We start from the raw sequence: 25,163 nt of genomic DNA, 5'->3' as shown, positions 1-25,163 counted from the left end.
CCCAGCACTTTGGGAGGCCAAGGTGGACAGATCACGAGGTCAGGAGATCGAGACCATCCTGGCCAACATGGTGAAACCCCGTCTGTACTAAAAATATAAAAAGTTAGCTGGGTGTGGTGGCGCACACCTGTAGTCCCAGCTACTCAGGAGGCTGAGGCGGGGTAATCACTTGAATCCAGGAGGTGGAGGCTGCAGTGAGCTGAGGTCGCACCACTGCACTAGAGCCTGGCAACAGAGCAAGACTCTGTCCCCCGCCCCCGCCAAAAGAAAAAGAAAAAGAAAGGCCAGGTGAGGTAGCTCACACCTGTAACCCCAGCACTTTGGGAGGCTGAGACAGGAGGATCACCTGAGGTCAGGAGTTCAAGACCAGCCTGGCCAACATGGTGAAACCCCGTCTCTACTAAAAATACAAAAATTAGCCAGGCGTGGTGGCAGGTGCCTGTAATCCCAGCTACTCCGGAGGCTGAGGCATGAGAATCGCTTGAACCCAGGAGGTGGAGGTTGCAGTGAACCAAGATCATGCCACTGCACTCCAGACTGGGAGACAGCAAGACTCCGTCTCAAAAAAAAAAAGTAAGATGATTATTTATCCGATTATTCCAGTTCAGGGTTGCAGATGATTGAAGCCTATCACAACAGTTCAGGGCACAAGGTGGGAACCAAGCCTGGACAACTCAATCACAGGGCACACTCTCACTCAGGCTGAGACAATTTAGATGTGCCAATTAACCTAACATGCACATATTCGGGATGCGGGAAGAAAGCAGAGTACTGGAAAGAAAAACAAACAGATGTGGGGACAATGCTCAGACTCCACACAGAGAGTGACCCCGGCCAGGAACTGGTTTCTTTTTTCTTCATCAATATTATAATCAAACAACATTGTCTGAAGACCCTCTGTACTACTAGTTGAACCATCCTGGGAAGACATGTTTTACCTAAAAACAATGCTCTGTCAAATGCAAACAAATATATCTTAGCCCAGCACTGACTGAGAAACAAATATAATGTTGGTATTATCATTCCCCTTTAATGTTCCCCAATCCAACTTGCAGCCCTTAGGCTTTTTGGGTTGAGTTCCCAACCATTCCTGTGCATCTCCAACTTAACATGTCAACAAGTATCTCTCTATGATCAAGGCACTTACCTTCTTCACTCACTTTTGTCACTTGCATTTTGATCGTATCTTCCTCTGTCATAAGGTGACATCCTTTTTACAACTATACCTTGTTTTATTGCATTTCACTTTATTGTGCTTCACAGATACTGCTCTACCAACTGGTCATTCCCGCCTCGGGCCTCCCTATTACCTGAGACACAGCAATACTGAAATTAGGCCACTTAATAACCCTACAACGGCCTCTAAGCGTTCAAGTAAAATAAGAGTCTCACATCTCTCACTTAAAAGCTAAAGGCCAGGTGTGGTGGCTCACGCCTGTAATCCCAGAACTTTGAGGCACCAAGGAGGGCTGAATGCATGAATCCAGGAGTTTGAGACCAGCTTGGCAACATAAGAGAGACACCCCCTATCTCTACCAAAAAAAAAAAAAAAAGAAAATTAGCCAGTCCTGGTAGTGGCACACACCTGTGGTCCTAGCTACTCAGAAGGCTGAGGTGGGAGGATCACTTGGGCAGCAGTGAGCTATGATCACGCCACCACACTCCAGCCTGGGTGACAGAACAAAACTCTGTCTCTAAATCAATCAATCAAAAGCTAGAAATGATTAAGCTTAGTGAGGAAAGCACATCAAAAGCTGATATGGGGCCGGGCACAGTGGCTCATGCCTGTAATCCCAGCACTTTGGAAGGCCGAAGCGGGTCGATCACCTGAGGTCAGGAGTTCGAGACCACCCTGACCAACATGATGAAACCCCGTCTCTACTAAAAATACAAAAATTAGCCAGGCATGGTGGTGGATGCCTGTAATCCCAGCTACTTGGGAAGCTGAGGCAGAAGAATCTCTTGAACCCAGGAGGCAAAGGTTGCAGTGAGCTGAGATCACACCATTACACTCCAGCCTGGGCAACAGAGCAAGACTCCAGCTGAAAAAAAAAAAGAGCTGAGATGGACCAAGAGCTAGGCCTCTTGCACCAAACACTTACCCAAGCTGTGACTGCAAATAAAAAGTTCTTAAAGGAAATTAAAAGTACTCCTCCAGTGAACACACAAATAAGAAAGTAAACAGCTTTATTGCTGATATGAACAAAGTTTCAGTGGTCTAAACAGGAGATCAAACCAACCACAACATTCCTTTAAGCCAAAGCCTAATGCGGAGCAATGCCCTAACTCTCAATTCTATGAAGGCTGAGAGAGGTGAGGAGGCTACAGAAGAAAAGTTGGTTCATGAGGTTTAAGCAAAGAAGCCATCTCCATAACATAAAAGTATAAGGTGAAGTAGCAAGTGCTAATATAGAAGCTGCAAGTTTTATCCCGAAGATCTAGCTAGGGTAATTGATGCAACTGGCTACATTAAACAACAGAATTTCAGTGCAGACAAAATGGACTTTTACTGGAAGAAGATGCCATCAAGGACTTTCATAGCTACAGAGGAGAAGTCAATGCCTGTGGAAGCTGATGCTCATTTACCATTCCAAAAATTCTAGGGCCTTTAAGAATTATACTAAATCTACTCTGCCTGTGCTCTATAAATGGAACAAAGCTTGGATGACAGCACATCTGTTTACAGCATGGTTGACTATTTAAGCTCACTGTTGAGACCTATTGCTCAGAAAAAAAGATTCCTTTCAAAATATTACTGCTCACTAACAATATAACTGGTCATCCAAAAACTGATGGAGGCTGGGCGCAGTGGCTCACACCTGTTATCCTAACACTTTGGGAGGCCGAGGCAGGCGGATAACCTGAGGTCAGGAGTTCGAGACCAGCCTGGCCAACACAGTGAAACCCAGTCTCCACTAAAAATACAAAAATTAGCTCGGCGTGGTGGCGGGCACCTGTAATCCCAGCTACTCAGGAGGCTGAGGCAGGAGAATCGCTTAAACCCAGGAGGCAGAGGTTGTAGTGAGCCAAGGTTGCACCACTGCACTCCAGCCTGGGTAGCAGAGCGAGACTCCGTCTCAAAAAAACAAAACAAAGAACATTAATCTGCTTGCACAACTCCATCAGAGTTTTGTTTTGTTTTGTTTTGTGACAGTCTCGCTCTGTCGCCCAGGCTGGAGTGCAGTGGTGCCATCTCAGGTCACTGCAACCTCCGCCTTCTGGGTTCAAGCGATTCTCATGCCTCAGCCTCCCGAGTAGCTGGGATGGCAGGCATGCGCCACCACGCCCAGCTAATTTTTATAATTTTAGTAAAGACAGGGTTTCACCATGTTGGCCAGACTGGTCTCAAACTCTTGACTTCAAGTAATCCGCCTGCCTCAGCCTCCCAAAGTGCTGGGGTTACAGACGTAAGCCATCACGCCCAGCCAAGATTAGTATGTTAACACCTGCTAACACAATATCCATTCTGCACCCATGGATCAAAGAGTAATTTCAACACTCAAGTCTTATTATTGAAGAAAATACATGGCCGGGCGCGGTGGCTCATGCCTGTAATCCCAGCACTTTGAGAGGCGAAGGCGGAAGGATCACCTGAGGTCAGGAGTTTGAGACCATCCTGGCCAACATAATGAAACCCCATCTCTACTAAAAACACAAAAATTAGCCGGGCTTGGTGGTGCATGCCTGTAGTCCCAGCTACTCCAGGGGCCAAAGCATGAGGTTGCAGTGATCCGAGATCACGCCACTGCACTCCAGCCTAGGTGACAGAGTGAGACTCTGTCTCAAAAATAAAAACACTTCATAAGGACACAGCTGCCATAGACAGGGATTCCTCAGACAGATCTGAGTAAATTGAAAACCTTCTAGACAGGATTCACCATTTTAAATACCATTAAGAATATTCATGGCAGGCCGGGCGAGGTGGCTCATGCCTGTAATCCTAGCACTTTGGGAGGCCAAGGCGGGCGGATCACAAGGTAATGAGTTTGAGACCAGCCGGGCCAACATGGTGAAACCCTGTATTTCTACTAAAAAAATACAAAAATTAACAGGGCATGGTGGTGTGGGCCTGAAATCCCAGCTACTCGGAAGGCTGAGGCACAAGAATCGCTTGAACCTGGGAGGCGGAGGTTGCAGTGAGCCAAGATCGCACCACTGCACTCCAGCCTGGGCGACAGAGCAAGACCCTGTCTCAAAAAAAAAAAAAAAAAAAAAAAGAATATTCATGACCAAGCACAGTGCCTCATGCCTGTAATTCCAGCAGTTTGGGAGGCCAAGGCGGGAGGACTGCTTTAGCTCAGGACTTCAAAACCAGCCTGGGCAACATGGCAAAACTCTGTCTCTACAAAAAATACAAAAATTAGCTGGGTGTGGTGGCACATGCTTGTAGTCCCAACTACTTGGGAGGCTGAGGTGGGAGGATCACTTGAGCCTGGGAGGTCAGGGCTGCAGTGAGCCAAGATCGTGCTACTGCACTCCAGCCTGGGCAACAGAGTAAGACCCTGTCTCAAAAACAAACAAACAAAACAAACAAAAAAAGCCATTCAAAATTCATGGGAGGAGGTCAAAATATAAACATTAACAGGAGTCTGAAGTTGATTCCAATCCTCCTGGATGATTTTGGGGGGTTTGAGACTTCAGTGGAAGAAGTAACTGTAGACATGGTAGAAATAGCAAGAGAACTGTAATTAGAAGTGGAGCCTGAGATGTGACTGGATTGCTGCAGTCTCATGATAAAACTTTAACAGATGAGGAGTTGCTTCTTATGGAAGGCAAAGAAAGTCGTTTCTTGAAATGGAACCTACTCCCAGTGAAAATGCTATGAACATTAGAATATTATATAAACTTAGTTCATAAAATAGTGGCAGGATTTGAGAGGACAAACTCCAGTTTTGAAAGAAGCTCCACTCTGGGTAAAATGCTATCAAACTGAAAAGCATGCTACAGAGAAATCTTTCATGAAAGGAAGTCAACTGAAGCAACAAACTTCACTGCTGCCTTATTTTAAGAAATTGCCAGCCAGGCACAGTGGCTCACGCCAGTAATCCCAGCACTTTGGGAGGCTAGGGTGAGAGGACCACTTCAGCCCAGGAGTTTGAGACCTCTACTTCCCCAACTCTGATTAATGCCAAGTTTGGTGTTTGAGGGTACGTCTGTCTTAAGAGGAAGCCGCTTTTCAAAGTGCCTACTGGAAAACCATGCTTCCTAAAAGACTTAGGCTTGGAAGTGGCTGCACACTGCTCTCCTTAAAGATCTGTACACAAGGACACATTTTCAAACTGGCAGAAGAGCCACTTTTCCTTCAAAAACAAAAATATTTTTCTATTTGGTATCTAATACAATATAATCTTTGAAACAGGTGCCCGATCATAATATAGTTGTAGTATAACTAGAGAAAAATGAAGGCACAGCAACTGTATAAACAATGAAAGTGATGGGAAGGCATGAACAGAATATTTGAAAACTTTTTTCTGTGGAATAGAAAATGGTATGTAACATCTTACTTCACACACATTCTTACTCATCCTTTCAATGCTCAAACTTAAATCATCTCTGCATATATGACAGCAATAAAACACTATCAGTATTTTGTATGATGAAGAAAAAGGATCAAGTATTTAGCGAAGTATTCTAAAGCAGGGGTCTAAAAACTACAGCTCATAGGCCACATCTGGCCTACAGCCTGTTTTTAGAAACAGTTTCACTGGAAGACATCAACCCTAATTATTTATTTATTTATTCATTCATTCATTCATTTATTTTTAGACAGAGCCTCAGTGTGTCATCCAGGCTGGAGTACAATGGCACGATCTCGGCCCACTGCAACCTCCACCTCCCGGGTTCAAGCGATTCTCCCACCTCAGCCTCCCAAGTAGCTGGGATTATAAGTACCTGCCATCACACCCAGCTAATTTTTCTATTTTTGAAGAGACGGGTTTCACCATGTTGACCAGGCTGGTCTTGAACTCCTGACCTTAAGTGATCTGCCCACCTTGGCCTCCCAAAATGCTGGGATTACAGGCATGAGCCACCATGTCCGGCCCCTAATTAGTTTATATTGTCTATTCATGCTAAACAGTAGAGTTGAAGAGTTACAACAAAAATCATACAGCCACAAAGCCTAAAACATCTGGCCCTTTAAGGAAAAAGGTTCAGCCAGGCGTGGTAGTTCACGCCTCTAATCCCAGCACTCTGGGAGGCCAAGGCGGGAGGATCACTTGAACCCAGGAGCTTGAGATCAGCCTGGGCAACACAGTGAGACCCCCATCTCAACAGAAAATAAAAAATAAAAAATTAGCCAGGTGTGGTGGCCCACACCTGTAGTCCCAGCTACTCAGGAGGCTGAGGTGGGAGGATTGCTTGAGCCTGGGAGGTCAAACCTGCAGTGAGCCATGATTGCACCACTGCACTCTAGCCTGAGCAGCAGAGCAAGATCCTGTCTCAAAAAAAAAGAAAAGAAAAGAAAAAGTTTCAGATAACATTCTGATCTTGTTTTAAAGCACTATTAGGTGTTTTATTTATCCCTGATTTACTGATGGGGAAACTGATACCAGAGGATGAGAAGCTGGTCCTAGATCATAACACAACTGTTACTTAGCTCACTTGCCTCCTTCACCTGTTAATCCTCAATTAGAAGTAAGCTGGGCCGGACCCCCTCTGCCCCACAGAAGTATCTGTTAGTCTCTCTGACCCTCCAGCCTAACAAGTAAATAAATCCTTGTAGGAAGACTGGTGAGTAACTGGTTTTTCAGGCCTCAATCCCGAAAAGGAATTGTGACATGAGCTAGAGACAGAAAGAGTGCCTGTAGCCTAAGTTAAGTTGTATTCTAAAACAATGCATCTTTTTCTTACTGGGTCCCTTCTGAGATTCACAAACAGCCTCTTGCCCAGTTTCTGGCAGTATCCTGCGTTTGTGTCCAGCAGAGGTAAGAAGTGTGATTCTGAAGAATGTTTCATAGATGCCAACTTACGGGCTTCAGAGTTCATAAAATACATGCCACATACATCATCCTCAATTGACCCTTACTTAGCTCAGTGATAAATTTACCAATATTATTCCAATTTTATAGATAAGGTTGAGGGTTGGAATATCAAGTTACTTGCTCAAGATCACAATACAATAAATGATAAGAGTCAAAATGCAAAAGCTCTAAAATTCTGTCTTGATTTATTATAACTTGCTCATTCCCACTTTTTGCACTGTTTTTTTTTTGTTGTTGTTGTTTTGTTTTTGAGACAGTGTCTCGCTCTGTCGCCCAGGCTGGAGTGCAGTGGCGCAATCTCGGCTCACTGCAAGCTCCGCCTCCCGGGTTCATGCCATTCTCCTGCCTCAGCCTCTCCAAGCAGCTGGGACTACAGGCGCCCGCCACCACGCCCGGCTAATTTTTTTTGTATTTTTTAGTAGAGACGGGGTTTCACCGTGGTCTCGATCTCCTGACCTTGTGATTCGCCCGCCTCGGCCTCCCAAAGTGCTGGGATTACAAGCGTGAGCCACCGCGCCCGGCCTTTTTGCACTGTCACTCTTTTTTCTTTTCTGTTTTATCCTTCCCCTTTGCATGTCTCTAGGCAGGTTAGCAGCACCTATGAGTACTCAGCTGCGAACAGTTGGGGGCACTAAAGCACAAGGTAAATACATAAATAAATAAAATGTATTGGACCTGGGGGTTCTTAGCTCTCTGGCGAACTGTGATCTTGAGCAATCTCTTAACTTCTTGGAAACTTCTCTATTCATCTACAGCAACATCCCACAGGGCAGTTGAAACACACAAATGGTAAAACACATGTTAGAAGGCCTCAAAAAATAGCAAGCTTCATACAAATGCCAGATGGTATCATATCATGACTGCTCGAAGCTAGACAAGACACCAACTACTGGTCTGAAGAGTCCCAGATACGGTACCGAGCCTAAAGACCAACTAGCTTCTTTTTCTCTATAATTTAGACTACTTACTTTGCTTTTAACATATTTCTTTAAAAAGCCTAGTTTCAGATGCATGGAAATACATATTAAAATAGAGAAAGATGTTCTCCTATCTCTTTTATAAACATGAAATAATTTTTAAGCCCTTTAAACTATAAAATTTGGAACAAATGTACTAGTTCCATAAAAGCAAAGAATTCAAGCTGAAAATGGGAACGCTCCAAATTTAAATCCCTGGGTGTGTCAATGATCAATAGCTGTACTAGGTCTTCTCTCCACACTAATCCAAAAACGTTTAAATTCTTTTTTTAATTAATTATTTATTTATATTTTTTGAGATGGAATCTCACTCTGTCGCCCAGGCTGGAATGCAGTAGCATGATCTTGGCTCACTGCAAGCTCCGCCTCCCAGGTCCACACCATTCTCCTGCCTCAGCCTCCCAAGTAGCTGGGACCACAGGTGCCCACCACCACGCCTGGCTAATTTTTTGTAGTTTTAGTAGAGACGGGGTTTCACCGTGTTAGCCAGGATGGTCTCGATCTCCTGACCTCGTGATCTGCCCGCCTCGGCCTCCCTAAGTGCTGGGATTATAGGCATGAGCCACCGCACCCAGCCTTAAATTCTTAGAATATGTCTCCTTGGGCTGGGAATGGTGGCTCATGCCTGTAATCTCAGCACTTTGGGAGGCCGAAGCAGGAGGATCGCTTGAGCCCAGGAGTTCAAGATCATCCTGGGAAACATAGACAGACCTCATCTCCACAAAAAAGAAAAAAAAAAAAATTGCCTGTGTGGTGGAACGCACCTGTAGCTGCCGCTACTCAGGAGGCTGGGGCAGGAGGATCACTTGAGCCAAGAAGTTGGGAGACTGCAATGAGCCATGATTGCACTAATGCACTTCAGCCTGGGCAACAGAGTGAGACCCTGTATCAAAAAAAACCCCAAAAAAACCCACAACGACCACCATCTCCTTGGATACCTCAGACTTCCACAAGCTAGGAGTATGTGCCTGTTTTGTCTTGTGAAAGGAATCTTGTTTATGTTAGAGGGTAGAGGAAACCTGGAGTCCAGGCAGCTCCCCAATCAACCTGGCCCCACCGTCCAAGCAAAAGATTCTGTTTGGAGCTCTAAAGAGAGCTCCACCCACTTCCATCTATATCCAACATCCTGAAGTGAACATGAAGGCAACATGTTCTGGAAAGTTGGAATTTCTCAGACTATCTCATGGATTGAAACCAATGTTTAAGGCTCTTCTGCAATAGCATTGGTAAGATGCTTGCCTTTACAGTACAACTATAAAGAAATTAAACACTGTCTACACATTCACTAATCAGTGATGACTAAATTTTTTTTCTCCCCAAGAAACCATTCCTGGCACACAATCAAATCTATTTCTCTAATTAGCATATTTACTTGCTTCAGACTTGTGTAACATATTCTCTTTTTTTAGGGGGCATATTATTTTTTAAGCTTAAATTTTTCATGCTCCTATTTTTTCCCCAGTTTGTAAGACAAACATAATCATTTTGTTTCTGATACATCCTCAAGGCAAATGTGCCTTGCACATAGTGGGGATTCAATACACATCTACTGAATGAACAAACACAGGTTCCTCAAGAACTTAAAAAAAATTTTTTTTAAATAACAGTGTCTTGCTCTGTTGCCCAGGCTGGAGTGCAGTGGCATCATGGCTCACTGAAGCCTCAACCTCCTGAGTTCAAGCGATCCTCCCCTGCTCAGCCCCCTGAGTAGCGGGGACTACAGGTGCTTGCCACCATACCTGGCTAATTTTTAAAATTTTTTGTAAAGACAGGGTCTTGCTCTCTTGCCCAGGCTGGTCTCAAACTCCTGGGCTCAAGTGATCCTCTCACTTTCCAAAGTGCTGGGATTACAGATGTGAGCCACCGTGCCTGGACAAGAACTATTTTAAGACCCCAAGTATGCTTGGCCTCATTCTAGGTACTTTTCTTTGAAATGGGAAAATTCCTTCGTAAGTATCTGTGCTCAGTCGTGCAGTAACCTTTGTGCAGTAATCCAATGGAAGAGCCACAAGAGTGGGGATGGAGAAAAACTTGTTCTACTTTGGAAAATGTAGCACAAATGTAGACAATTATCTAATCATAGGCTCCACTGAAAAATGGGAGATTGTGCTGGTGAGTTAATACATCTAAAAACCATGTGGGCGGGGGTACAGGGGAAGGCAGAAAATTGTCAATTAAAAACCTAGAGGGCGTTATAAGAATGTCAATATGAGCTTGGCTGTATTGATTCGGCTGTCTGGATTCTGCTCATTCAGATACACTGTGAAATCTTCCCTCTGCTTAGTGTCTTTTATCATTGATATAAATGTTTAAAAGAGGAGAAGAAAGAAAGGAAAAGGACATGAAATGAGACAAATCTTCCAAGCCAACCAAACCCTAAATCTCTTAACTTCATGTATACAGCTGTCAGGAACTGAGAAAATAAAGACCACTTCAAAGAGTGTAAAGTGACTGAGATAGTTATGCTAATCCCTTACATTTGTATATACTTTACACTTCTTAAAGTAGTTTCACGTTATTTTATGTGTTTCTCACCATAAACACATAAGATAAGCAACACAGGTTCAAATATTCCCATCTGACAGATAAAGATACTTTATCCAGGTAGACTGAGGAACTTGGCCGAAGTCACCAGGACAAGTACATGCCACAGCTGAAATTAAAATTCATGTCTTCTGATTCTCAGTTCTGTGCTCTTTCATTAAATCTTCTCCTACTTTAGAATTGGTAACAATAGAAAACCCAAAACTTAAGAACCTATAGCTTTTCTCAGCCTGGAACACAAACCCACCAGGCCTTTTTACCTTTAGTTTTCCTGATCACTCTACTGAAAAAAGTACTCCAAAAAAAATCAAGATACCAGATTCTTAAACATTTCAAAGTAGAAAGCTTAAACAAGAAAACTTAAGGTTTTCAAGCTTGTTAAACTGCAGTTGCATCAAAGGTGTGGGAGTAGGCCATCTAGTTACCAAACAAGAGTGGAGATAGAAAGGATCAAGTTCACTTTCTGGGGGCCTGGTGATGGGAAGTCACTCTATCCTTTCTCTATAATTCAGAAGAACAGCCTTAGCCCAGCCCCCTATATTGGAGATATTTTCACAGCTGCCCACTTATAGGAGGAATCACCTGGCTAAATTCTATGCAGTGTTTCAAAATTATAGCTATCGCTACATTGTGAACATGGTGATGTTATCTTGATTATCCAGCCATTCCTCCAAGAAATCAGAATTCCTTTGTTCCACCTCACTAGGCTAAGCAAGGATTATAAATCATAGCTAGGAAATTTAAAGCAACTGATTATTTAAGAACACCATGGGCCAGGCGCCGTGGCTCACGCCTGTAATCCCAGCACTTTGGGAGGCCGAGGCGGGCGGATCTCAAGGTCATAAGATCAAGACCATCTGGCCAACATGGTGAAACCCCATCTCTACTAAAAATACAAAAATTAGCTGGGCGTGGTGGCGCGCATCTGTAGTCCCAACTACTCGGGAGGCTGAGGCAGGAGAATCGCTTGAACCTGGGAGGCGGAGGTTGCAGTGAGCCAAGATGGTGCCACTGCACTCCAGCCTGGCGACAGAGCAAGACTCCGTCTCAAAAAAAAAAAAAAAAACCACCATGATTCATCTAAAAATATCGATCTCTATGTTTCAAGATGAGAACCCAAATATGGGAGCTGCCTCAATACATACCACAAAGTATGTATTTGCATAGCTAAGGAATACCATAGAACACCTAATACAATTCTAACCACATATCTATTTGGAAAAAATCCTTCAACTACTTACCTGACTTTAGTGAATTTAGTATTCATTAGAGACAATTTCCAAAATACTGCTCAATTGTATCTATCTACTTGTACCATGCTTTGTTCCAAAAAGTGACTGTGTTCACCTATTTTAACAAACACTTTAAAGGTAATTCAATTTGACTATTATGTTTGCTCCCTTTACGATTAGCCTGTTAAGTAGTCTATAATATGAGAGTTGATGAGAACTCTGGGAAAGTTCTGTGCCTTTCAGGGGAGAAGCAAGTACAGGAAAAGAGAAGGTAAGAGGGAGAATTAGTCCCTGAAGATGGACACAGCTAGACTGTTTTTCATATATGGCAAGAAAGTGCAGTATAAAGAGCAAAAGCCTTTGTCACTAGGCTCTGCCTTCTATTTTCTCACCCTCAAAATGGGGGATGATAATCGTCTGTCCTACTTACATTAGGTAGATACCAAATAAGAGAATGAGTATGAAATCACTTCACTAACTATAAAGTACTATTCATATAAACACTGCATTCTATTACATTGCTTAACCACCTTCAAGGGGAGCTTCATGGGCATCTGGCCAATGAATTTCCAAGAGGAAAATAATCATGGAGTTTAGATTATAAATAATGAGGTAAAATGGCTGGAAATTTACCACTATTTCTCTAGTGAAAAGTTTCTTATTGCCTTTATTTTAGATTGAGGATAATTACAACATACATAGCCTAGAAACTAAATATAGGTGTTTTATATTAAAAATTCTGCTAAATCCTACAGACGAGGCTAGTCTCATTCCTGGTAATTAATTGTGTGTGCTGCTCATTGGTGCTACTATGATCATGTGGGCTATAAATTACTTGCTCAGCAAATGCTGCCAAATTCCTACATATGTATTTTTGGTCAGCTTCATGCAGGATGCTGCCATTTGAGATTTTACAAAGCTAAAATCAGTAAGATTATGCCCAATGCAACTCAGAAAATAAAATCTAGTCTTTGTACCGAATGGAGATGTGGTATATGTGCTAATCTCAAGGAAATATTTGTACATCTTTAAAGCAAGTGAAGGTCACCAGATTCTAAGGCAGTATTTCTAGTCTTTTACTTATCAAGGCACACACAGAAAGTGTTAATATTAGCTTTTCGAATATTTAACCTATGAGCTGATACTGATGCCCTCATTTAGTTGAACTTGTCACAAGACCATGTATTACATACGGTGCTCCGAGTACTGTGAGGAAGATGTAGGCTAACAATGAAACCTTTACCTTGTCGTACATGCCTGGATTAAGGGGAGTTACAGATATTCTCTATTTTTAGTAAACTAATACTAAAAAACCAAGCAAGTAACTTTTTGGAATAAAGAATATTAATTCTTACATGGGAACTGCACACTCAGACAACAGGGGTGTGCAACCAAAAAAAGCTTAGAGAACAATGACCTAGAGGACTCTACCATGCTCATTTCTGGATTTCTCAACTTTAGATGTTTTTGGGCTTCCATCTTTGACATGTAGCACTAGTCTTCTGTCAATTCTCTTTCTTGATTCTCTCCTGTTTGTCCCCTAGGTTCAGCTATAATCTCTATGAGCCTAAATTCCAAATATACATTACCAATTTTGATATTTCTCCAAAGCTTCAGTCCTTCATGTACAAGCTGCCTGGCTGGACATCTACAACCAGAAAGCTACCCAGAACTGAAATTCCACGTGCCCCAAATCAAATCTATCTTCTTTTCCCCCCAAACTTGCTCTTCCTAAATTTCTGTCTCTATCCTCCAGTCACCCAGACTTGAAATCTCAGTATCATTTTGCACTTTTTCTCCTCTGTTCCTTAATTCTAATCAGCTGCTAAATTCTATAGTAACAGTGTCCAACAGTGTCCAACAGTGTCCATCTCCTGACCTTTCTTCATACTACCACTATCTCTGTTCAGACCCTCATTGCCTCCACATAATAAAACCGATGATGATGACAGCCAATGCTCATTAGGAGTTACTGTGTGCCAGGTACAATTCTAAGCCCTTTATATGTTACTACCTATTTTAAACTTCCTAATAATCCTATAAGGGTTGTGAACCTAAGATGTGTAATAAATCTTACAGAACTGCAGCTCTCATAATGCCACATCACTCTACTACCCCAGATTTTCAACGGTCACCAATGTCAAGCAGACACTGTTCAAATTTCTTAGCCTAGCAAACAAGGCCCTTCAACATCTGACCCAACTTACTTCTCCATACTTTTTCTTTTACCACTCCTTCCTGTCCTTAACTCATCTCCTTATGCTCTAAGCAGTTGACCATTTACTGCTCTCTTTAACCCAAGACGTACTTTTTGAATCATGATCTTGCTTGTTGCTCCCAATGCCTGGAATGTCCTTGTCCCTACCTCCCTGAGTCTACACCCAGTTAAACAGCTTGCCTTCATTCCTAAGCCAACATCTCCCCTCCTCTGAATGCTGTGTATTTTGCTTGTTCTTCCCATATCAGTTTCTAATACTTGATAAACATCATCGGTCTCAGAGTAAAATTTTATTTGTATACATTTTTAAAGTCTCCACAAAAAAGACATGGGTGCGTGGTGAATTGGTGAAAAGAAGTGTAAAAAGCATCCAACTTTAGCATTTCCTTGAAGGTAAGAACTATATAGCTTAGGTAGACAGAAGAAAATTTCATTTTATCTGGATATTTTCAATCAAGCAGGTCTTCCCTTTAGTTTTCTATGTAATTGAAACTATGGAAACAGACCAAAACGGTAGTACTTCCAAGAAGAAAGGATAACCAAGTGAATTAGCACTATTTGCTGTGGTTATTTTAGTCTTCTTTCTTTGAACTAAGGAACACAAGGTCACAATGTTATGCCACTTTAAAGTTAAACATTTACTATGTTTTTTTTTCTTTAGTTCTTCCTTTATACTGGAATTTACCTTCATTCCTTATCCTTCGATTGCCCATTTTCGCTGCAGGTGCTAGACTGTAATTTAATTTAGAATAAATACTGTAAGTAGAGAAAAACTTTTGGTCAATTATTGAACAGCGGGGTCTAGCTTTGGGATCCCAAAGGGAGAGACAAGAAGATAAGAGTGATAATACAAATAGAATCTGACCACGTTATAAAGAGGTGGGCCCCCATATTGAGGTAGCAGAACACATTAAAAAGAAAACTAGCCAGGCACAGATGCTCACACCTGTAAATGCCAGTGCTTTGGGAGGCTGAGGTAGAAAGATCCTTTGAGGTCAGGAGTTCGAGACCAGCCAGGGAAAATAATGAGACTCCATTTCTACAAAAAAAAAAAAAAGTTTTTGTTTTTGTTTTTTTTCTTGAGATGGAATCTCACTCTGTTGCCCAGGCTGGAGTGCAGTAGCACTATCATGGCTCACTGCAACCTCCCAGTTCAAGCAATTCTTGTGCCTCAGCCTCCTGTGTAGCTGGGACTACGCCTGGCTAATTTCTGTGTTTTTTTAGTAAAGGCTGGGTTTCACTATGTTGGCCAGGCTGGTCTCAAACTCCTGACCTCAAGTGATCTGCCCATCTTGGCCTCCCAAAGTGCTGGGATTACAGGCGTGATCCACCACACCCAGCCAAATTATTATTATTATTATTATTTTATTTTTTTGAGACACGAGGTCTCGCTTTGTCGCACAGGCTGGAGTGCGGTCGCACCAGGTCGGCTCACTGCAAACTCCGCCTCCCGAGTTCATGCCATTCTCCTGCCTCAGCCTGCCGAGTAGCTGGGACTACAGGCACCCGCCACCACACCCAGCTAACTTTTTGTATTTTTAGTAGAGATGAGGTTTAACCATGTTAGCCAGGATGGTCTTGATCTCCTGACCTCGTGATCTGCCTGCCTCGGCCTCCCAAAGTGCTGGGACTACAGGTGTGAGGCACCACGCCCGGCCCTCAAAAATTTTTTTTTAATTAGCCAGGCCTAGTAGCGTGCATCTGTAGTCCCAGTTACTCAGAGGCTGAGGTGGGAGGACTGCTTGAGCTCAGGAGTTTGAGGTTGCAGTGATACATGATTACACCACTATACTCTAGCCTGGGCGACAGAGCAAGACCTGGTCTCCAAAAAAAGGAAAGAAAACTAAACTTCTGGGAAATGTAGACATGAAATATATTCTATCCGGCTATGTCTATTATAATCTTCAGTCAGTACACTTTAGGACTTAAATATTACATAACTTACATCGTTCAAGCCCTCATTCTTTCAATGGACTATAACTTTTGTCTAAATATATGAAGGCCATCACCTTCAGAAAAATTAAAAATGTTAAAGTATATCATGGTCTATCAAAGAATATAAAGATAAGAACAAAAACTACTCAAACATACACAAGCACATACACACATAATACCACTTTGCTGATGGGAAAGAGTAAAGTCAGCACAGGTAAGATATTATTTTCAGTGTCTATAAACAATGATTCCTATTTTAGTCTTGTCAAATGCTTAAAATGACCCTAGAATCTTTGTTTATTAAATACAGGTTAGCTTGTGGACTCACTTTAAGAGCCAGGTCCAAACTTCTTTGGGAATTAGCTTGTTCTTGAAATATAATAACAAAAAAACAAAAACAAAAAACACTAACTGGCGTGCAGGTGATGTGTTTGTATACCCTAACTTCCTCATAATGCATAAAAGTAACCTGGCTCTCTGGAATAGCTCACAGGTGAGCACCATTTGCTTCCTAGCTGGTTCTCAGCTTTCTGAATAAGCAACTAACTGGCTGAGGCAAGATATCTTCAGATCCCAAAGGGACACTAAATCTGCTGCAGCAGACTTTCTAACCAACACACTTCAGGTAAAGACTTCTGAACCTCTTCCATGGCACATTTTCTCTGTTCCTTCTATACCCAAATAGCAAACCTATACAGAAGTCCCAAAGGAAAAGAAACATGAAAAGTAAAAAGTGAAAACAACCTAGAGGAATAAAAGGAACACACAACAAATTGACTGGGAGTCAAATCTCCAAACTTGTACAAGCCTGTTCCTAAAAAGCTGAAAGACTTGGATTAGGGCACCTGAACTTACTGGGCCTCAATTTCCCCACTTTACAAGAAGGGAACTAGACTAGATCCCTAAGTGATTCCCATCAGCCTAATTTAGACGTATTCAAACTCTGTATGCATATATTATCAGTAATAAGAACAGGCAAAAATCATTCCATTCATGAAGACAGCCATGTTCAACTTTTAATACGTTTTTTGGGTTACTGAAGCCCCCACAAAAGTATTTAGCCTCTTTAAAAAGGAGACCTCATCTTGTTTTAAAAACAAAAGCCCAAAGTGACCACGATTGCTGTTTTTAAACCTACACATCCCTGGAACTGGAATTTTATTTGGCAAAGTCAGTATCAATTTTGCCAAACCTCATTCTGTCTGAATATGATTCTTTCAATGCAGATAGGAAGCAGACACCAATGCTGACTGACCATGCCTGAAAGGAAGTGACTTAATAGGACAGGAAATCAAACATCACAAAATATCAACCCCACCCCTGGGGGGGGAAAAAAGGAAGTCCTAAAAATAGATGACACTGGGCATGCAGACTAGATTAAAAAGAAATCCCCATGAGTTTCCACCAGTTATGTTAGAAAGGTATCTCATAGTAGGTATCAACTGTGTGAAATTTATGTTAGATTTTTGATGAGAGATCAATTATTTCTTTTTTTAAAAGTGTTCATCCCACAACTGGGCACAGTGGCTCATGCCTGTAATCCTAGTGCTTGTAATCCCAGCACTTTGGGAGGCCAAGGCGGGAGGATCACTTGAGTCCAGGAGTTTGAGATCAGCCTGGGCAACAAATCAAGACCCTGTCTGTATTTAAAAATAAAAATAAAAATAAATAAAAAAATAAAAGTTGGGCACAGTGGCACATGCCTGTAGTCCCAGCTACTCAGGAGGCTGAAGTAGGAGGATTGCTTGAGCCCAGGAGGTGGAGGCTGCAATGAGTCATGATCATGCCATGGCACTCCAGCCTGGCACACTAGCCTTGGCAACAGAGCGAGACCTCGTCTGCCAAAAAAAAAAAAAAAAAAAGGCATTAATCCCAACATTTACTTGCTTACTATAGAGCAGGCTATAACTACCTCCCATGCTTGAAAATTGACAGGATAATCACAAAGCAAACAAAAAAAAATGGTTCCAGTTTACTTTATAAATATTTGGTATACAAACTAAAAATGTAACCTCTGCTTGGTAAACATCTGCAACCATTACAACTTACCTGCATTGTAATGCAAATCTCATAATGCAAACGGAACAGGCTTCCAGATTTTATTCTGAGAGGTTCCTCAATCTAACGAGTTTTTTAAAAATCAGCATACCCATTTCATCCTATTCTGAGAGGTCCTTAAATTTTGACAAAGGGGTTAAAATTCTTTCACAGGAATCTTGATGAGTAAAGGATTGGTGGTCTCGACGTATGCATTAAATAAATAGGGTCATGTCAGCATAAATAGGAATACGCAGGTGAAGGCAGTTTAAAAAGAAATGTGTCAGGTTTAAACTAACTCGTTTTTAAAAATATTAAAATACTGGCATTTTTTTCTTTGATGCCACACCTATCTTCATAAACGTTTCATCCCCCAAATAGTCTGGATTGGTAACAACTAATATTATGTAGCTCTTCACAATTTGCAAAGTACTTTGACACACATGATCTCATTCAAGACTCACCACTAAATAAGACACTATTTTTAGGTTCCATTTTTACATGTGAGGAAGCTAACACTAAATGGCTGACTTGCCCAAACCTACAAAGCTGGTGATAAAGATGAATGGGGCTTGAACACAGATCTCTTGACTTTAAATGGTCTGTACCATGCTGCCTCAAATATTGTGATCAGAGTAAATAAATGTCCATATCTCTAGACCCCATCTAAGCCTGCCCCACTTACACACACAGCCACCCATGGCCTAAATTAAGAGTTAGCTCTCTAGAAGGTCTTTGCTCTTTCTGGAAGCAAAGTTTTCTTCATTTGTCTAGTAAACATTTATCTGGCTAAAGTGTTAAATACCATTTGACATACACTAGAAAATAACTCAGTCATCAAAGGTTTTGCACAGGCATGCCCATGTGCATTTTTCCAGGTAGTGGGTCAGATTCTCAAAGAGTCTATGATCCAAAAATGGTGAAGAACCTCGGCTAGAGGCAGTGACTGGGCGTCTTTCCAAGAAACCAAATCCACAAAGTTCTCAAGTTTATGGTTTACCTCATACTGTACCACACCTTCACTTTTGCCTCCCCTGCTGCAGGCCTTCTCCTAGGGCCAACAGGGTCAAGTCAGCACCTACAACTGTTTTTAAAATCATATATATAATCTGGAACAACCAATAACATAAACATATAAATAGTCAATGACTTAAAAAAATAAATTTAAATCAAAATAACTACCTCTTAAAATGTAATCCTTAACACATACTTCTTTATCTTAGGACTTAAATTCCCAGAAAGAACATTTTCTTATTATAAGCATTCTAATTCCCCAAAACTTTCACAAATACAACTACTCTGAACTCCTAAAATACTATCCCCTTCACTAAGAACCCTCTAGATTACAAAGAAGACAAGGTACCATGCAAGGAATTCTGAATCTGTTAGGCAGTTCACTCAGCTATCATACCAAAAGAATTTAGAATTTTTTGCTGGGGGAAGGGAAGTAAAAAGAGTGGGAGAGAGAATGAATGCAGCCCTATTGTCTTATTCCCTGAAAACTCCTAATTTGAATCTATAACATATTCCTACTAACCACTCAACTTGAATATCAGAAGTACAGTCTCTTTTCATCTTAAATAGAGCTTTTCAGTCCAAATCTGTATAAACAAACTTTGTCCTTCAATCTTTCAACTCCCCGGCAGTTTTTCAAGGTCACTTTTGCAAGCAACGACAGAGGCCTGCATCCAGGAACTTTGACTTGCTATATCATTACAACTCCGAGAGCCCCAAATCTAAATCCTATCAGTCCTCTCAGGTAAATCCTTTATTAGAGGGGAAGCTAGGGAAGACAAATCAACACCCTCGAAACTTCTCCTCTAATAGGGCCTGCTCCTTTTCCCTACCCAGAGACTAAGTGCTGCTGGCTCACAGCTCCACACTGAGTCTGTTGCAGAAATGTTCCAATGACCTTCATTCCGCAGTTGCAAATAAAAAGAAAACAAAGAATTGCATTTTAAAATCAGGTGTATTATAGATATTAGTACGTGGGATTGAAGATTTCACTGTTCATAAGAACTGGCTGGTTACTGATTAGCAACCTACATTAGCTTTATATCCCTAAAGAGAAAAATATATGTATCTCAAGGGCAAAAGGTAGGGTGCCTATACTCTTAACTTTCCTATTCACAAACTGCAGGATTTTAAATATTTAATACGGAAAAATGAAAAGCACTTTGCTCATATCATTTTAAAGAACTAAATCAACACCTGACAAAATGTGTGAAATCTGTGGAAAAAGATTTGCTCTTGTCACTGTCAATATAAGTGAAGATGTTTCTAACCAGCATTCTAAGCTAAAATGTGCATTAAAAACAAAGATTGTTACTACATTAATTACTACTTATTAGAATGTAGAGGTAGACTGGTAAATCAAGAAAGTTATGGGAAAATTTCACACTGGCATGTGGGCCTTCACCATTAGAACCTGCAGCAGTGCAAATCATATTTTCACACAAATTTCTAACAGCAACAGTGTTGCTTCCATATCTGAAAACACAGATGTCAACAAAGTGCGTGGAAATAGAAAAACTCTCACAACAACTCAGCTTATTCCGTAGGAAAGCTTCAGTGCACTTGAACAAAGGAAAATTATTTGGAAAACAGTTAAGTTTACCCAATGCGAAGAGAAAAGTGTTTTGCTTCTGTGTGCCCCTGAAAAATGATTAGCCTTTCTCCATGTACCTGATCTTGTCGATACCCAACTAGGAAAGAAATCCTAGTTGAAGGACATGCAAAATCTAAACACAGCAAGGTATTCTAGGTGCACCAAAAGGTATGCATGGAATGTAAAGTGGCCATTTTCTGAACAGTGCAACTTGTCTACACTCTCTGAAGCTAAACAGTTTCTATCATTTCAACACAAAACAAAGAATTAAACTTACCGGGAACTGCATTAATTTTACATGTAGTTATTTATACCTCCTCGGGCTGGGAGAATTTAAGTCACTCCTATCCCTCCCCCCCAAAGGACGGAGGAAACAAAAGGCAGCAGGAGATGCAGAAACCTGAGTCTGGAATGTCCACTCCAGTGAAAACCCGAACAGCTGTCCTCCCACCCCCCAACAAACTATTCGCCATTTTTCTTTGTCTTTCAGCTGACCCCTGCCTCAGTGAAAAACTCCGAGGCTCCAATGAAGCCCTGCAGCCTCCTTCCACTTTAACAGTCAAAGGCATTCAATCTAGCATGCTATTTGACACCAAACCTTGCCTCCACAGTGGTCCCATTGGCTGAACTGCTTTATCGGCTAAGAACACAAAGCCACGATTGGCTGTTCACGTCATCAGTTACCTCTTTTGTACACTTCCTGTTTTAAAGTTACCTTGAGAAGCAGAACAGGGGTCAGATTCAGACTTCAAACTATGGGGAACTCTAAGGCGTGGAAATGTCTGGCAAATGCACATAGCAGCTGCACTAGGGCATCATGTGCTTCTAAAACAGAATATTGAAAATTTAGAATTGTTCTTAAAAATAAGCCAAAGGGTTGTTACTGTTCCCACCCACGGGATTTCTTATTGGCTGTCAGAGTTCCATTTAAAAAATTTAAGGTAATTTAACTGCTTCTGATTGGCCATCAAAGATGTCTGTAAGATACTGCTACAGTATCCTATGGCAATAGACCAGAGAAGCAATGTGCACAAGGTCGGAAAGTTGTGACCATCTTCAGTTTTCTGTTGAGCATTAACAGAAGAAAAACAAAACTGGGTAGGGCTAATCCAAAGAAAATACAGCTTATTTAACACTAACAGAGTGATGCCAATGGCCATACAACAGTTTGCAGGATTTCTAAAAGGCATCTGTCATTATGTTAGTGGCACTTTAAAGGCACAGACTGGTATCAAGGAAAAGCACTTTATTTTAAAACACAAACTAATTTAAATAGTAAAATTTTAAGGTAATGTATGAAGTTAGCGGCAGGGACAGTGGAAGTGGCATTTCTAGAAAGTCAACCAGGAACCTAAGAAGGAAATATAATGATAAAGCGGGGAGGGGAGGGAATGACAAAAAAGCTAGAACATTAGTGAATACAATCATCCCCTGGTATCCATGGGAGACTGGTTCCAGGATACTCCCCAGCCAACCCTCTCATGGATACCAAAATCCTTGGGTGCTCATGTCCCTAATATAAAATAGTATTGTATTTGCATAAAACACTTGCACATTCCCATGTATACTTTTTTTTAAGAGACGGTGTCTCACTATGTTGCTAGGCTGCAATGCAGTGGCTATTCAGGCATAATCAGGGCACAACAGCCTCAAACTCCTGGGCTCAAGCAATCTTCCCACTGCAGCTTCCAAAGTGGGTGAAACTACAGGTGCACGTCACCTTGCCCAGCTTCCTCTATACTTTAAATCATCGCTAGGTTACGTATAATACCTAATAAAATGTAAATGCTATATATGTAGTTGTTATACTGTATTGTTTAGGGAATAATGACAAGGAAAAAAGTCTGCATATGTTCTGTACAGACACAATTTTTAAAAATATTTTTGACCCCTGGCTGGTTGAATCCTTAGATGCAGAGGGCTGATGATGTATTATTAAAAACACATTATAATTTGATGGATTAACTAATTTATTTAGGGCAGTCACAGAGTTTGACATCCTAGAGGATAAATTCATTATTTCTTTCTTTCTTTCTTTTTTTTTGAGATAGGGTCTGGCTCTGTCACCCAAGCTGGGGTGTTGCTGGGGTGTAGAGGCACGATCTCAGCTTACTGCAGCCTCCGCCTCCTGGGCTCAAGCGATCTTCCCACCTTAGCCTCCTGAGTAGCTAGGACTACAGGTGTGTGCTACCACGCCCAGCTAATTTTTCTATTTCTTTCTTTTTTTTTTAAATTGGTAGAGATGGGGGTCTCGCCATGTTGCCCAGGCTGGTCTTGAACTTCTGGGCTGAAGGGATTCTCCTGCCCCTGCCTCCCAAAGTGCTGGGATTACAGGCATGAGCCACTGTGCCCGGACGAGGATAAATTTCTGTCTCTCTCTTTTTTTTTTTTTTTTTTTTTTTTTTGGAGATGGAGTCTCACTTTGTTGCCTAGGCTGGAGTGCAGTGGCACGATCTTGACTCACTGCAACCTCCACCTCCTGGGTTCAAGTGATCTACTTAGTAGCTGGGACTACAGGCACCCACCACCATGCCCAGCCCATTTTTGTATTTTTAGTAGAGATGGGTTTGACTATGTTGGCCAGGCTGGTCTTGAACTCCTGACCTCAAGTGATCCACCTACCTCGGCCTCCCGAAGTGCTGGGATTACAGGAGTGAGCCACTGCACCCCAGCCGTCTACTATATATATATATATATATATATTATATATTTTTTTTTTTTTTTTTTTTTTTTTGAGACAGAGTCTCCCTCTGTCACCTAGGCTAGAGTACAACGGTACGATCTCAGCTCACTGCAACCTCTGACTCCTGGGTTCAAGCGATTCTCATGCCTCGGCCTCCCGAGTAGCTGGGATTACAGGTGCCCACCACCACACCCGACTAATTTTTGTAGTTTTAGTTGAGACGGTGTTTCACCATGTGGGCCAGGATGGTTTTGAACTCCTGACCTCAGAAAATCTACCCACCTCGGTCTCCCAAAGTGCTGGGATTACAGGCATGAGCCACCACACCCGGCCCCATATTTTAAAGAATAAGCACAGCAGAGTTGATCTCAGAAGAGATATTACAAGTATTCTTACTTGTCTCACTGTGGTTATTGAAAACATTCCAAGGTGCTGAAGTCTACCAGTGGTAGTCAAAGATTTTCTTATGGATTTTGGACCAACTGCTTAGATTTTTTAAGAGGCAGCTCCTAATGTGGTGAAAATCAATTAGCATGTTTTTCTTTTCTTTTTATTACTTTTTTTTTAGCAACACATTCAAATATAAACATCTCACCATTCATTACCTGAGGCCTTTAACAATCTCCTTAGATCTGCTTCCTCCCACCAAAGCTAAATATCCTAGGACTGAAAAATATAGTTGTTTAGGTAGGTGAGATCTTTTCTAGAAAGTCCTCATTTGACCATACATGAGACCTCATCCTTGACATGTGCAGAGATTCAGCAGGGACCCAAAATAGGAGCAAGGTGGTCTGCCCTACCACTCTGCCGTATTAACTTCTCTACATACATTCCACTCATTTCCCATGATGAAATGAAATGATTTCTGAACACCTACTAGTGCCAGGTTCTGTGCTAGGTATATTACAGACTTTACCCCTCTAATTCTCACTACAATACCCTTCTACCAGTGAGAAAGAGTGAGGTTCAAAGAAGTTAAAAAACTAGTTCCTAGCCATACATCTAGATTCAAACTCGGGTCCCAGCTAGAGTGGTACTCTTTCCACTGCACCACACTGCTTACCAAGACATACAGCACCTCAGGGCACATCCAAGGAAATTCTTAGGTGCCATATATATGTGTAGATAGCATAAACCATTATCCAACTTCAACAAATTTAAAAATTAAAAATCTAGGCCAGGCATGTTGGCTCACGCCTATAATCCCAGCATTTTGGGAGGCCAAGGAAGGAGGATCACTTGAGCTCAGGCATTTGAGACCAGCCTGGGTAATATAGTGAGAACCCATCTCTACAAAAAATACAAAAATTAGCTAGGTGTGGTGGCACATGCCTATGGTCCCACTTACTTTGGAAGCTGAGACCAGAGGATCACTTGACCCAGGAGGTCAAGGCTGCAATGGGCCGTGATCATCCCACTGCACTCCAGCCTGGGCGACAGAGTGAGACTCTATGCCAAATAAGTAAATAAATAAATAAATATTAAAATTTAAAATCTGACTAATGTTAAATTTGATCTGCCAGTTAGAGACCTAGCCAATGGCATGACCAAATAGCACCCTATAAGTTGTTACAAATTTTACTACTAAATTATTAGGACCATTTAACCAGTAACAAACCACATTTATAAGGGCATGAAACAACTAGGTAAATCATTAACAAGAGTACACTGTTAAAATTTGAAGGCGTTGTGAGACAACTTCACAATGGCATCCAAATAAAGAGTTTGGTTATGTTAACAGGATGTGTTATAGGTACTGTAATTCTTTTCTCAAAAGTTTAGATTACAGATTCTCTTTAGATTTAGATTACTCCCATCCTGGGAAGAGAAGGCAGAAGGCCAATAGGCCTTATCTGTACTGGAGCTTCTCTTAGCCCCAGAACACCTGAGGGCCAGTCAGCTGACAAGGAAAAGCAGCTCATCTGAAGGGTAGGGGTGGGGAGCAG

General features: G+C 41.7%; 1 protein-coding gene across 5 annotated transcripts in view; it reads right to left on the bottom strand.

The window, feature by feature from the left end:
• The window catches only part of NFYC (nuclear transcription factor Y subunit gamma), a 78,669-nt gene that overhangs the window by 39,507 nt on the left and 13,999 nt on the right, over window positions 1–25,163 (bottom strand). Inside the window, exon 1 of one of the 5 annotated variants that reach the window (XM_030823571.1) lies at window positions 20,812–21,100. The exons of 3 other annotated variants lie outside the window; for them this stretch is intronic. Coding sequence is in view for 1 of the 2 variants with exons in the window: in XM_030823569.1 (XP_030679429.1) it covers window positions 1,148–1,199 (52 nt within the window). In the remaining variant the exon portion in view is untranslated. Of the gene's footprint in view, window positions 1–1,147; window positions 1,416–20,811; window positions 21,101–25,163 lie in introns of those variants that run through there. One more of the 5 variants, XM_030823569.1, reaches the window with a different exon arrangement.

This window comes from Nomascus leucogenys, chromosome 12, assembly GCF_006542625.1.
Source record: "Nomascus leucogenys isolate Asia chromosome 12, Asia_NLE_v1, whole genome shotgun sequence".
Classification (NCBI taxonomy): Eukaryota; Metazoa; Chordata; class Mammalia; order Primates; family Hylobatidae; genus Nomascus; species Nomascus leucogenys.
This window is presented reverse-complemented; position numbering and strand designations above follow the sequence as displayed.